Consider the following 14,513-nt stretch of genomic DNA (forward strand, 5'->3'; position numbering starts at 1 on the left):
TCAGTGAGGATGGTAGCATTTTGCTTGTAGCACATGGAAAGCCAATACTGATTTCACATGTATATAATAAACACAAAACATTGTCAGAAAAATGGAATGACGCCTGGTCAATCAATATATGTGCAGTAACACTCAAAAATATTTTAATTCCCAGCACAGGTTGCACTGAATGGGAATTAATCTTCAGGAACACTCAATTTGCTGTTCTAGCCAAAGAAATGAGCCGAAACCTTATTTATTCAGGGCAGCACTTAGGCAAGTGTGATGCATTTTTCAACATACTGAACAATATTAAAAGCAGCTCCAATTTCAGATGACCAAGTATTGCCACATATATTCTAAGTATTTCCTATTCTGCACATCTGTGAAATCATCATGGCTTGCTTTCCTTTTCAAAGCACAGACATTTCCTCTTAAAAAAGAATGGTGATAGACGACAATTAATTTCTTCAGAGAACAAAATGTGCTTTAAATCACCAGAAAACAGGGAAAAGGAGGAAAAGCAAAAACCCAATTTCTATAGCTTTCATAACCATTATACCTTTTATTTACATTTAGAAAGATAAGTCATGAAACTTAAAACAATAAAACCAAATGCAACTTGTACAGAAATCTTTTAAGTTTGTTTTTATTTATCACACATTAAAAAATGAAACACACTATACAAATGGTTTTTCATAGCAGATTACACATGGGTCCATTCAGACTCGCTCTCAAAGTGCTGCCAACATTTATAAGGGCTGCCTGTGCTGGCAGCTATTTATCATATAGCCAATGTATTGATTTAAATGCAGTAGCATGCAACCCTTAAAGGAGAAGGGTTTGATTCCTTTCTGTTCTTAAATTAGGTTAAATGGCATTGGTGTCCGTATTTACATACTTGAAATGTATCAATCCTGAGCAGTTCTGATGTAAATCTGAGACTGGCTGATGGGAGTCCTGGTCTCAGTGATTAAAAAGGGAGGTCCAAATGGCAGCAGGGTGGCTGCTATGAAGTTCCGTTGCTTTCATTCTTTCCATCACATACCTATTTGCCGAGTGTCACACAGTCAAGTAACTGCTAATAAAAATGTTAAGCCAAGTAACTGTAGGTGTCCTTCTCACCGTCCACGCGTTCCAAGTACTCCTTCTCAATCAGAATGTCGATGCATTTCTGTGGGAGAAACGAACGTGAGCGGTGGGACCCTGGCAGAAAAGCCCTCTCTCTGGTTGCTACAAAACTCTGAACGATTCTGGCCACTAAGTTTCATGCCAAAAAGAGGACAGGACTAGGTGAAGGGTACAAACCACAGCAATTTGCTCTCCTGTTTCTGACCACATCCAAGTGGAGGACTTCACTAATCCACTAAACTGAATTACACTTACTGGGTGCCATTCCAGGGTAGTGACAGGGAGACCAACTGATCATCAGTATGCTGAGCAACTCCCCAGTAAGACGGCAAATGAGGAGTTAAACCAAGACACAGAGTGCTTACTGTTACTAAAGACAGCCCTTGCAGTACCTACAGCTGCCTGCTCCAGGACTTGACTGGGTACATCTTTCAGCACTGGTGCCAGTTTATGCACCTACTCTCCACTGCCTGGTTTTGCCCCATCTACCCCCTTGGTTGTGGATGTAAAAAACCACTGGTGGGACCACTAAACAAACATAATGCCCCCCTCCCCAACATTTTTATTCTAGAAGAGATCAGGAAACTGTTCTATTGAGCTGGCCTACAAGCAGTGGTACGCCCGTAACAGGGAGAGCAGGAACAAGAGGTAAGCCTGGAGCAGAGGCTGCTGAAAGCTGGCACCAGTGAGAAAAGATGCAATCCAACTGCTATTTCACCACTGCCAACAATATGAAACATGCATGTTACTGTAAGAGAAACACAGTATTTCTGGTTCAAGTATTTCCTACTTAATTACAACTCCAAAAATTAGTCCTTCCCCATCCCGTCTCCTTGACTTCCCTTCTTAATTCAGAAGCATGTATTTTGACTCTGTATGTCCTCCTCACCTCCTGGAATACAGGTTTAGAGATGCAGTTCTCACATACCTTAATTACTGGAACTCGTGGCTTGAACCTTGACGACAGCTGTGTTAGCACTTCCCCAAGCAGTTGCTGGTGTTTTAGAACCTTCCTCATTTTCATGATTCTCACAATAGCAGCCTGCACAGCCAAGTCAGAAAAGTGTGCTTAGGAGCAAACTACTTGTCCCTCTGGACCAACAAAGCCATCGTACCTCCCTAGCAGAGGACGTCTGCTAGCGCAGAAGCATCGTCATAGCAAACCTGAGTAGCAGCTGGGGAGAAGCACGCCTACAAACGTCAGCTACTCAGGCAGACCTTAGGAACTCAGACTCTACACAGCATACGGCCATCAGAAGTGGTCTGACACATGAATTTTAAGAACTACTCTGCTTACAGTCAGTCGTAACAATAGCACCAACTGGTACCAACGGCAATGTGAAATGACTTACATAACAAACAGAAAGCCTTATGTAACAGAAATACTTAACCTCTCTGTGACACTCCCTTAGTAGTACCTTTGCCTTCCTCTCCCCTGCCCCTTTGCTTCTCACGTGGATTCCAAATGAACTGATAGACAAGCACTGTTGAGTTTGTACTACCTGTGTACTACTGGTTTTCACCCAGGGCCGAGGGCTGCTGAGCATGTGCATCCACGGAACCCAAACACTTATCAGCTCTTCTGCACTTCCTATTACTGACTCCAATCCCCTTTAAAGGTATCGTAAATATGTTTTTACCTCCAACACAGAGCACTACAATGGCACGTTCTCTTTCAATAAAAATTAAGAAAACCTCACAGTAAGCTTCACTGAAGGATTACAAAGCTGTAATTCTAAGTTCATGGCATGGCAGCATTCTGCAATACAAGTCACCTGAATCAGTAGTTTCCTATCTTCCTCTATGTTTTTGTGTGTAGTTTCCTGTTCCTGCTTCTGTTCAGTCTTCATTGGCACGTTGATATTTACCCTTAATTTTTTACTGTAAAGAAAGACAGAAGTTAGTAGCCTGTTTGAAAAGCAGTCAAACAAACAGCCCCTCCTTCCCCCTCAAAGACCCTAAACGGAACCCAGCTCCAAAATAAACGCCACACCACCACGATTACTTTACAACAAAAGGAGACTTTGGCACTTCTGAAAATTTTAGATGATCTTACTCGAGTTTAAGAAAAATAAATAAAACTCAAAACCCCACAACCAACCAAAAAACACAAAATACCTTTTTGGTGGTTGTTCGTGTATTTACTGAATCCAACCTAGAGATCTGTTGGGTCAAACTAGCGCTGTAGTTGAAAGACATCCGTGTTTAGTGAGAAGCTTTCGGTCAGCGAGTGTGAAAAAGAATGCCAGTGAAAACAGAATCACCTTTCCGATACACACACTGGATTCTGACCAAAACGTGAAGAAATCCATTTGTTCCGTAAAACTGACCTCTGCCTTGCTCTTGCCCGCTGCCTGGTGCCCAGGGCTGTGCCAGGGCGAGCCCGCTACCACACCTGACCGCTCCCTGGACAAGGTGCAGCGTCCCGAGCGGGGAAGGAGCCCCAGCAGCAGGGCACCAGGGAGCGTGGGGCAGAACTCTGCCGTGTTGGCTGCACCGGGGAACGCTGCCCTGGAGAGGGGATGTGTTCTGTATTTAGCACAGTCCTGTGCGTCATATTGGGAACCACCGAGCTGCACAGTGCAGCAACACTGAGCTGTTTCCATCACTGCACTAAGGTAACTGACCATGAATTCTCAAACCGTTAATTATTGGTCAAGGAAGGAAGAAAGCAGATAAAGAGTGAGGTACAAGGAAAGGTTTTAAAATGTTTCTTTCACATAAGATCTTATCTTCTTCAGGAAGTACTGAACTCCTCACTGAATTTATGCGTGTTTACATCTACGCTCTGGTAAGCATGATAAACAGTCACCGCAGTGCTACAAACAGCTTAAAATACATGAACATTGAAAGCAACACTGGCTGAAGTAGGACATAAAAACTACTGAGCATTGTGTTTATTAAGTTTTCAAATCACTGTACACTCTGAAGTTCTAAAATGAGCCTGCTGATCTTCTCACGTTATCTTTACTGGATGAACATTTAAGACTTTGACCTTTGCTGGTGACTGTACACTACTGTAACCTTACAAAATATAATGTGTTTTGCTGAGTGCATGCAAGTCATGTCTCCTGGTAAAAACCAGCGCAATTTCTTACTGGAAATAAATTAGACAAGAATCAGATAAGAAACAAGGAACAAAAAGGCGATATGAAAAGTATGTTCAGGCCTTGACAGACTTTATGACAAAGCCAGGTACCTGAAATCTTCCCTATCCCCCCCTACTTGCCAACTCTCTCCTTTAAAGCTGGTATGTTGGATCTATATTTGAATTGGCACTTGAACCCTAGGCCTTTCATCCCAGACATACTAGGTTTTACCCAAATTTTGAAAGCAGAGAAGGAGCACTATACAAAGGTGACGCATGCTACTGAAGTTTTTCCTTACTTTTTATAACCAAGATACAGTTTTATTAAGGTATCTGGTTTTAACTCCACCTCATCAACATTTGCATTTTCATCTTCCAAAACCTGCAAGAAATAAAATAAAATAAAATAAATAAATAAATAGGCACCAATACATTCTGCTGAATGTTAAGCAGGTCATAAAAAAGCAAGAGTACTTACAAGCAATTTTGATTTCAACAGTATCTGTAGAACTTGTGCCAAGATGTCCTACAAAATTACAGAAAGTATTATCAGCACAGACAGACAGCACCTTTCTCAAAATACTTCAACAAGAATACACAGATTGAAACTAAGAACTAGTGAGTGCAGAACACTGCAAAATGAGTGTGTGTGTGGGGAAGTAAAAATGTAGTTCACATAACATGTAATAAGGCCCTTTTTGGGAATTAGGACATGTTTTCCTTGCGGCTAGTCAAACAACATCAAATCCTTTAGAAAGATGAATTCCAAACAACAGATCTTTCCAATTGCTGTTTTAGGAGCTATTCTGCAAGCAGATCTATAAGTGTAAACATATATATATATTTTTTCCCCCCTAAACCATGCAAATATAGATACCATGGCAGGCTTAAACCTCGGAAAGCAAGCACCCTCTGCTTTCTGACTAACATGTTTTTCTTTTCTTGCCTAAACCAGGAATCTGTTCTGCTTACAGTCCCTGGCCAGTCACCTGGATGGCTATACTACTGTCGATGTTCTGTGCAGACTTGCAAAGCTGATATTTTAGCACAGTGGAAGTCCTCTAGGTTTCAAGCAGTTAGTTTTCAGCTGTATAAAGACTTTTATTCTCGTCCAACAACAATTTGGGCCAAATATTTATTTTACATAAATAAATACATATACCTATATCTGTAACTATCCGCAAACAAGCATCTATAATAAGTTGCAACCCCATAAAGACAGTTCTGAGTTTGCTGGAAAGCATCAGCAGCAGTAACTTTCTAGATATGCATTTCTGAAAGTAAAGATCTCACTGACTCGGAATTGCCTAACTTTCCAGAAGTCCCAGCAGTCTTGATTCAAACCTACTAGTGATGGACACAGATGCCAAATAAACTGTGGGCCATGGAGTCTACTTGGAAAGAAAAAGAGGGAACCTTTTCCACAAGAGAGAGTGAGCCAATGAAACTATGGATTTTACTATGTTCATGCATATAAGCCTTGCGATGTAAAGAACGGATGCACAGATCAATCATTTAGGGAAAATGCTGTTTTTTCCTAGAATGTTGTCTTTTAATATTTATATGTACGTAATGAAACACTGAAAACTTACTACCAGAGCTCAGGAGGAAGCTAGGCAATTCACTCTAGGCATGAACAGGAGCACATACACACTAAGATTCATCAGAAGACTACACAGTTATGATTATAGGAAAGTAAACCAGGAAAGCAAGTTGACCAAGAATAGTGCACATCTGTCTACTTCAGGACAGAAACAGACACTGGGTTCAATGATGTCTAACTCCAATTTCTTATGACAGCAGGAAGAGCCCTGAAGACCAAAACACTTGTTCACAAGAGTGTAGTACAATGTGCAAAGTCACTACCATTTTTATTTGAGTACTGTCTGTCAGCTGCTGCACGGTATAGGCATCTTCTGTGTTGTACTGCAGTAAAATCGCCATCTGGAACGTGGATGCCTAACAGATCCAAAAAAAGAGAATGAAGGGGAAAGGGGGGAAATCAGAAAACGGGAATGAACAAACATGCTTTCTGAATTTGAACAGCCTGAAATTCACCAGTTAAACACATACACTGGAATACTTAGACAACAGAGAATAGCCAACTAGTGCTCATCATTACGCAATCCAGAAAAATCTGATGTTACTTATACAACCAGAACTCTACCTTCCAGCATTATCTAAACATAAACCCAAAGATTATGATCGTTTAACTAGCTGCAGCCACTTCATCAAATCTTCTGTTACGCTGTCAAAGCCTTATCTTTCTGCTTGCTAATATAATTTTACATTATTTTCCTCTGTCACTCCATGACTCTTACCCATTTAATCATCATTAAAACCTACACGGACTACTGAATTAATCCTCACAACCCTCCCAACTCCAGCAGAACAAAGAACCCAAATTTATAAACAAGGCAGCTATCAGTGGCTTATTCACATCTATCACCACAGGGTTAACATATATCGATGACAAGTTCAAAGTCTGAGATCACCTTGCTGCTTCTCACTGTTATGAACTCCCCTTCTCTGTCTACTTTTTGCAGAGAAAGCAGACAGAGAAGTGTAAGAAGCATGAGATCTTATGCAAAGAGGCTGTAGTTGTCTCACAACACGGTTCAACGCCTGTTTAAACCACAAGTAATGGACTCTCTTTTCTAAGTCAAGTTGCTTTTAAATATAGATCTTAAGTATCAGTACAGTAAATAAATCCAATATATAATAAAGGTTCTATTAATCACAACACCAATCACCATCTGGGGAGGGCTAACATTTATGTTCACTTCAGTAAAACACAGATCTGGAGCCATCAGGTCTTGCATATGTGCTTTGCTTTAAATAAAGACAGTAGTTTTGTTCACAGGAATAAAGCAAATGAACCCATGGGAGCACCATAAGTAGTAAGCAGCTAAACATAAATGTGTGTGATGCGTATGAACATACACACACCCTCTCAATTAAGAAATTGCATGATTTAAAATACTTAATTGTGACATATCACTACATACCGTTAATCAATATTTTGACGTACAAATTAAAATACAGCTCAAGTCACTGTATTATCTATTAACATTAGTTTGTGTGCAGGCACAGGTATTCACATGAACTCCACTACTTCAACATCTACACACTTCACCATTTTAAACACATTTATCAGCACAATGGTCCTTAAAAGTAAGGAGGAGCAATTATCTCAAAACGAGGAGTGAAAAGCAGCTCATCCAGAAAACACAGGAGCAGTGGAGCAGAGCCTGAACACTCTTTTGAACAATCAGCAGCATCCAGACCTCTGAATGCAATCACCACCGAGCGCTTCTATCGGCAGGACGTTATCCTTACCTGTAACGTGTATCTATTTTTGAAACAGTTGGTAACCAATTCCCCTTTGGACAGCTGGTACAACCACGTTAATTTTCTCCCGCTATGACGACTGGCATAAAATGCAGTAAATCGCTGATAGCTCCGTTCTAACTGTATAAAACCAACAACAATAATTAAAGAAATAATGTTATTTACCATTACCAGAACATGCTCTGGGACCCACAAAGGAGAATCAAGTCTGCCTCTACTGCCATGTTGTCTGAATAAGACAAACAGAAATCCAAAATATTCGAATTCTTCAGACTGGATGAAAATTTCCTTTTTTTATGAGTTTCCCCTTTAAAATGTCATTAACAATACAAACCTAAACAAGCATTTAAGTTCCATTCTTTCATGATACATTAGGCAAGGTAGAAAGGCGATTTCTTTGAACCACCTTCATCCTCCAGGTAACAACAGTTAAACGTATTTCTCATTTTAAGGATTCATGTCCTGTCTATTCTGGATAAGCACTCAACAGAAAGCTAATGGTTATAATATCCAAAGATTTTACTGGACAGAGCTGAAGCAATGGCAAGAAAAAGTTTCTTAAACAAAAGTACACACAGAAAAATACATTAACAAAGATTTGCTTCAGTTACTGTTGAACGTTTTGAAGAAAGATTCATTAACCAAGGTCTTTCCACAGAAGAAAACAGTTGTGTATTTCACACAGTTCCCTCCCTACGACCTTACTCACTCATCTTGTTCCAAATATCCTCTAGCCAACCAGGCAAACACCAGGGAGACTTCCAGTCCTCTCTGACACACAACAAAACAGGAGGGAACATCTTCCTTGCAAAACAAATTTCCTGCATGGTCATTCCGTGTTCAGATGAACCAAGTGCAAGCGCCTCACCTCAGATGGCAGAGCAAATGTGCAGGACTGCTGGAACGGCCACGATCCAGAACTCAGCACCTGGATGCTGAAATCCACTGGAAGAGAAGTGAAGAGGCTGAGCTGCATCATCCCCCTTGCTCCCAACCCCGGTTCAAACACGCAGTCCCAGTTCTCACACAAACAAGAAATGGTTCTGCCTTTTGCTCAAACAAACGTGAAAAATCATTAAGCGATAAGTATTTTTTTTTTATTCAGACCATAAAGCAAAGGAATTCAGGTAAGATGTCACTGCAGTTGGAGCTTTAGATTTACTTTGATGGTCACTCAATTTTCTCTCATTTGTAGAAGTTATTACCCTGTTTCTATCCCCACAAGGGATTTCTCTTAACATTCACGTGTAGAAATTGTTAAGCATTAATTTTTACGTGTAACTAAAACTCATCACTCCACAGTACGCAACTAAGAATAAACATTTCGCGTTTATACTTGTACGGCATTTTGGGCAAGTCAGTAAGAATAATTAAAAAACTAAGCAAAATTTAAGCCTGACAATACACAACTCTCAATGTAATGCAACAAATAATTATCAAGTTCTTTACAAAATTTGTTTCAATGTGCTTCAATGAAAAAAGTATTTCTTTATTAAAAAGTGATAGGGCTGTCAATAGCATAAAACGCAACTTCTTTTTTTCCTTAATACTTTTATAGAAGTACGAACTCGAGTCACGTTGTGCTCAAGATCAAAACCATTTAAAGAAAAACATCTTTCCAATCAAAAAGAAATTACAGGATTCAACTTCATTAAACTATATACCTAAACATGAGCTGCAAAATCAGGAGGAGGCTACCCATAACAGAAGATGTAAAGTGCTATTAGAAGACAAAGTACAGACCTAAAAGACTAATTTAAAAATCCTAGTTATCTTGGTCAAAACAATACTATCTCTAACTTCTGGAGGTATGATGTCTAAATCAAATATTTCCCTCATATAGTTAGCTCTGCAGAAATAAGAGAAAGCTGAACTACTCGAGAGTAATTTAGGTAAATGTATTACTTACAATCTAAGGGTTCTGAATTGGTCAGGTGCTTTTTAAATTGCTCATTCAAGTCCTTGCTTACACCAATATCTTGGAACATCCGCTGCAGCTTGGAGGTATACTCAAAACCACAAGCTTGCTGTATTTTAAAAAGCACAGATATGTCAGCAAGACACTTCTTTTGACATTAGAGAATGAGAAGAACAAAGTATCAGATCCTATTTTCTTAAAAGATGTACAAAGTTCAGTATTTCCCTTACTCAAAGTACTGATCCCAACTACACATGCTCTTTAACTGTCATCAAAAACTCAAGAAATTTTTGTTTAAAAATCAAGCAAAGCACACAATGAAACAGCCTAATAAAAAAACGTTAGATCATATTTTGCTCGACCCTGAATCATAGAATGGTTAGGGTTGGAAGGGACCTTAAAGATCATCTAGTTTCAACCTCCCTGCCATGGGCAGGGAAATCCTCCACTACACCAGGTTGCCCAAAAAGTGTTAATGAAATTAAGCAACTTAAATTAATGTTCATGAACAAGTGTTAATGAAATTAAGCAACTTTTCAGCAGTCATTCCTTTGGAGAATTATATCTATGTCATTCATTTGGGTAAGAATAATCAAACTTAACTCCATCAGACAGACATGCACTACAAGTTCCTAGGAGGTAAAAAAAGAAAAAGGAAAAAAAGAAAAAATAAAGATCTAAGTTGTGTTTTTCCATTGTACATAAAATAATGAAATGAAAGGACATACATCAATGCTTTCCAAGGCAGCCTGAAGACCTGCAATATGGTAGAACATGGTATGGTCATGGAATACTCACTTTTAGTTTAGAGATCATGCTTGCCTCAGCATCATCACTAGCACTGTTCTGATGCACAAGTCTTTTTGCCAGCATTTTAGCATAGAATTTTTGAAACACATCTTTATCCTCAATGTACTTGAAGACAACCATCTGGAAAAGCCAAGATAATTTGTAAGTAAAAAAAAAAAAAAAAAAAAAAAAATTAAGCACTTGTCTTGAAAAGGCTGCAGCAGTAGTTACTTCATTTCCACTCAAATTTTTAAGGGCAGGGTTTTTTTTGTTCTTTTTTTTGTGGGGGTGGAAGGTGGGCAGTAGTGGCGTGTCTTTGTTTTAAATGTGGATAGTATTTCAAACACATTAACAGTATATTCCACATGTACAGCCTTATATATATGAGTAAATATGTAGTGTGTGTATGTAATTATATAAAAACATATTGTCGAAATTATACACATTATATACGTATATAAAAACGACATAAAAGCTTAAGTTCCATTTAGCCGCTTTAAATCTGCTTAAAGGGCTTTTTTTTTTTTAATTTAAAAATACAACTAACAAGCCACACAGATGAAGATTACTGAAAAGCTGAAATATTAGGTAATGAAATCAAACATACAAAATAAAAGGTTTTCTCTCATCTGACTTGTGCTACAATCAAACATTACTAACTTACGAAAGCTTACGCAGAAGAGAACTGTATTTATAGACATCTTACCACTTGATTGAGTGTATCTTCTAATTCCGCTTCTTCTGGATTCTTTGAGCTGCAATTAAAGAAGTGCATTGATAATGAGTCCCAAAACTGCTGAATTAAAACAGCATATGGATGTATATGGACATTTCAAAGGAAGACAGATTGAGTAGTTCTGGGATCAAAAGACTCTTTAGAGAGGAAACAGCGTAATGAAATGAACGCTTCTCTTCACTACTCCACATGTAAGCAATTCTGAAGCACCTAATTTTTATACAACAGGGTGAAGTCCTGGACCATGAATTGCTGGGGACTTCCTGATAGCCTGATACTTCTCAGGATTTATGGCCTTGAACATATATCTCTCTCTTCCTGCCTTTCTTCTGCTGCTAAATGCAATCTTTGTTTCTTATCCTAGATAGAAAGTAAAAAGAAAACAGCTCAGAGAGCTCGGTCTGGACCGGGCAAGAGCTCAGGTGGCATCACATTGTTTTCCTCCATATCATGCTTGTCCATCAGGCTTACCCCAAATCTACCCTGCAGAAAGCTAGTACTTACAAAGCAGAAAGTAAACCTTTGCTCAAGGAAAGAGGGGATGGGGAAGGGAAAAGTGAGCAAGTTCTTCTGGTTTTGGGTTATTTGGTGGTGTTTTTTTCTGTTCCCAAAAACAGCTAGAAAAGTTGCCAGTGACAAAACTGACACTAATCCAGTATGAACTGAACTGATACTACCTCAGTGTATGAGCTGCTGAATCATTTGAAGCCAAATACCTTAATTAAATTATGAACCACAAGAGGTTAGAAAGCAGTTTTTGTCCTCCTCAATTTCTGCCCAGATGGAAGAAGATATAGAAAAAACAACAGGAGGAAAGCATGACTTGTAATGGAAAAAGGGAACATACGTCTCTTCTTTACAACATACAACACAACTCAAATTTTTTGGGAAAAAAAAACAAACCTAGAAAACCCCTCTATTAAAAAAATAGAACTTAGTTTCCTATAAGGAAAGAAAGGTCTTAGATCTTTTATTATTTCCTCCTTCTTCTTTAAAAAAGAAAAGTAAACTCCATATAATTTTAAGGAACGGTCCTATTGAAATTTTTGTATTTGGAATTTGGTATAATCAATTTTTATTGAAACGTTAAGTTCTGTTTCTGAAGATACAACATAAAACTTCATATGTTAAAACCTTTTAAAACAAAAGCCAACCTGAAATAATAATTTGTCTTCGAAGACGTACCTTTTCTTTAGTAAAGAGTCACAGTATCGTGCCAGTAGCTCTGGGGATTTACTGGATGATTGAGCCATTTTTGTCACTGCATTATTATTTATAAATCGACCACAAGCCTATAAATCACAAAAGACAGTGAAATTTTGGGAGACAGAACACTGAATAGAAAAAAAAGTTCACCATATGCCACTACATGTACTTACTTTGTCTAGTGCAGCCACAAAGCCAGCATCATTGTTGAATGCAGACATGACTAAAGCATTATATTTCTTATGGACATCCAACACTGTCTGTACATACATTTTTGGATCCTGCAATAAAGAGAGATTGGTTTTTGCAACCTGTTGACTTTCTGCTTTCTACTTCCTCCAAAATGGAGCTACTCACTGGCCTAAGCAAATTTTTATGAGGAAAGTCTACAAAGTATTAGAAAAATTTTAAAAGTAACATAGTATCCAGCCTAGTTTAGGTCCTATGTCCAGGCCTGACTTACACTAGCACAAGCTTTCATTTACAGCAACCAGAGTGCAGAGTCTACTACAATTTACAGTACAAAAGACGACAAACCCACTTACTCAACCATTGCAAACGTTTCCAAGAAGGATGTTTCCAAAAACATAAGCTTAATTCGGATCACACCTGAGAGAGCTGGACAATCATAAATAGGCAGTTGCTATAGAAGAAACACTCAAAATAAATCTCTGTAGTACAAACGTAACTGGTGTATCCCCAATAGGTACAACTTAGTATAGAGACCTCAATCATTGTTAACAGCTCTTAAAAATTATCTCCTCAACACTCAGTGACAGCCAAACGCCAATAAACATCACGTTTATGGCACCCACAGACCGAGTGCTGTGTGCAATTACTGATCTCTGCATCTCAATAAAGACGGAGCAGAGTCAGAACAGTGAAGGGTAACTAAAACACCAGGCAGACAGGGCAGCTACTGTACAATAAAGACTAGAAGTCTTCATTTTGGAGATCAGAAGTTTGAAAGGGTCTATGACCAAGGTTTACAAAACCGTGAGGATAGCTGAAACGATGAATGATCATTAAAAGCCACATTTTATAACTATGGGGCACTTGATAAAAGCGATAGGAAACAAGTTTAGGACAGATCAAGAACACCTTTATATGTAAAGTAGTGGACTTCTGGAACTTGCTGCCACAGGAGGTTGTTGGAAACAGATAATACCAACAGGTTCAAGAATGGATTAGACAAACTCACAGACAACAGGTCCATAAAAAAAAACCCCTAAAACTGCTGGGCATGGAGGTATTCCTGTAACATTCCTATTTCAAGAGTTCTGGACGCTGGCAACAAATGGCAAAAGATGGGCAGGGTTGTATCAGGATCCTGAAAAACATTTCCTGTTGCCACTGAAGACACACATAGACTACGTGGACCACCAATCAAATGATGTGCTTGAGATAAAGAACAGAGATTATTGAGAACCTCTCAGACAAGAAATTCAAGTGGACTTTAAGGACATTCAGAAAGGTGTCTACTGACTACAATGACTTCAAAAAAACCCAAAGGTACAAAAAGCAGAAATCTTCTCACTGAAGAGCAGTCTCGTTAATATAGTTAATGGAGTCTACAGCACAACTCATCCTGCAGTGAAAATCTAAAATAGGTCAGATGAGTCAAGCTAGTATGACTGTTTCTCTCCACTGACTACAGTGAAACTGAGAAGCATTTGCTCAGCTGATTATCTGTTTAGACACAGTACAGATAAAGGAAGTTAGTCAGAATCAATCCTACCTAAGTGCTATAGAGAGCTAACAAGGCACTGATGAATAGCGATACAGTGGTGTGAAGGATATTGGAAGACGAGGCAAGACAGTTTCCAAGAATGACAGTCAGAGATACTGTTATGAAAATGAAGAACAAACGTGCGGAAAGAGAAAAGGAACAAAAGAGAAAGATGAAGAAACAAGAGTTTAGTAAGCTGCTGGGAGTCAAAAGAACTAATACATATGAATCTCAGGCTTCCTCTCTCTCAAAGATGAACTAATTCTTGGAGAAAGAGATTTCATTTTTCTGGGAAATTCTTCAAGGTCTAAGCACAAACTCACTCAAGAGTGATGACCACCAGTGGGACATGTCAACCATGGAGCACATCTGATTTTGAAATTTAAGGTGATGTCTACAAGTGAAGCTGAATAGTCCTGAACTTACTTTATGATTCATAAAAGATCAACACTGCTAAAAAGCTATGCACTTAAAACTACAGAAGTGAACAACAGACACTACACATGTGAAACATTTTAACCTGTGCTAAAAACTAAAGTTTTTACTGTTCCCCATGCAGTCATTACAGATTACTGCTTTAATGATT

The 14,513-nt window shown here is 38.7% G+C and overlaps 1 protein-coding gene across 1 annotated transcript in view; it reads right to left on the minus strand.

Annotated features, from left to right (window-relative positions):
- Positions 1 to 609: 609 nt before the first annotated feature.
- The window catches only part of CUL1 (cullin 1), a 56,257-nt gene continuing 42,353 nt past the window's right edge, over positions 610 to 14,513 (minus strand). The window contains exons 10-22 of the mRNA XM_086614427.1: positions 12,372 to 12,479; positions 12,178 to 12,284; positions 10,963 to 11,011; positions 10,266 to 10,397; positions 9,459 to 9,576; positions 8,418 to 8,494; positions 7,538 to 7,669; positions 6,065 to 6,157; positions 4,677 to 4,724; positions 4,498 to 4,580; positions 2,886 to 2,991; positions 2,039 to 2,152; positions 610 to 1,153 (exon numbers count right to left, since the gene is read on the minus strand). Of these exons, the coding sequence (XP_086470553.1) occupies positions 1,073 to 1,153; positions 2,039 to 2,152; positions 2,886 to 2,991; positions 4,498 to 4,580; positions 4,677 to 4,724; positions 6,065 to 6,157; positions 7,538 to 7,669; positions 8,418 to 8,494; positions 9,459 to 9,576; positions 10,266 to 10,397; positions 10,963 to 11,011; positions 12,178 to 12,284; positions 12,372 to 12,479 (1,248 nt within the window). The 3' untranslated portion in view covers positions 610 to 1,072. The remainder of the gene's footprint in view (positions 1,154 to 2,038; positions 2,153 to 2,885; positions 2,992 to 4,497; positions 4,581 to 4,676; positions 4,725 to 6,064; positions 6,158 to 7,537; positions 7,670 to 8,417; positions 8,495 to 9,458; positions 9,577 to 10,265; positions 10,398 to 10,962; positions 11,012 to 12,177; positions 12,285 to 12,371; positions 12,480 to 14,513) is intronic.

Source organism: Tauraco erythrolophus, chromosome 7 (genome assembly GCF_009769465.1).
Source record: "Tauraco erythrolophus isolate bTauEry1 chromosome 7, bTauEry1.pri, whole genome shotgun sequence".
NCBI classification, from domain to species: Eukaryota; Metazoa; Chordata; class Aves; order Musophagiformes; family Musophagidae; genus Tauraco; species Tauraco erythrolophus.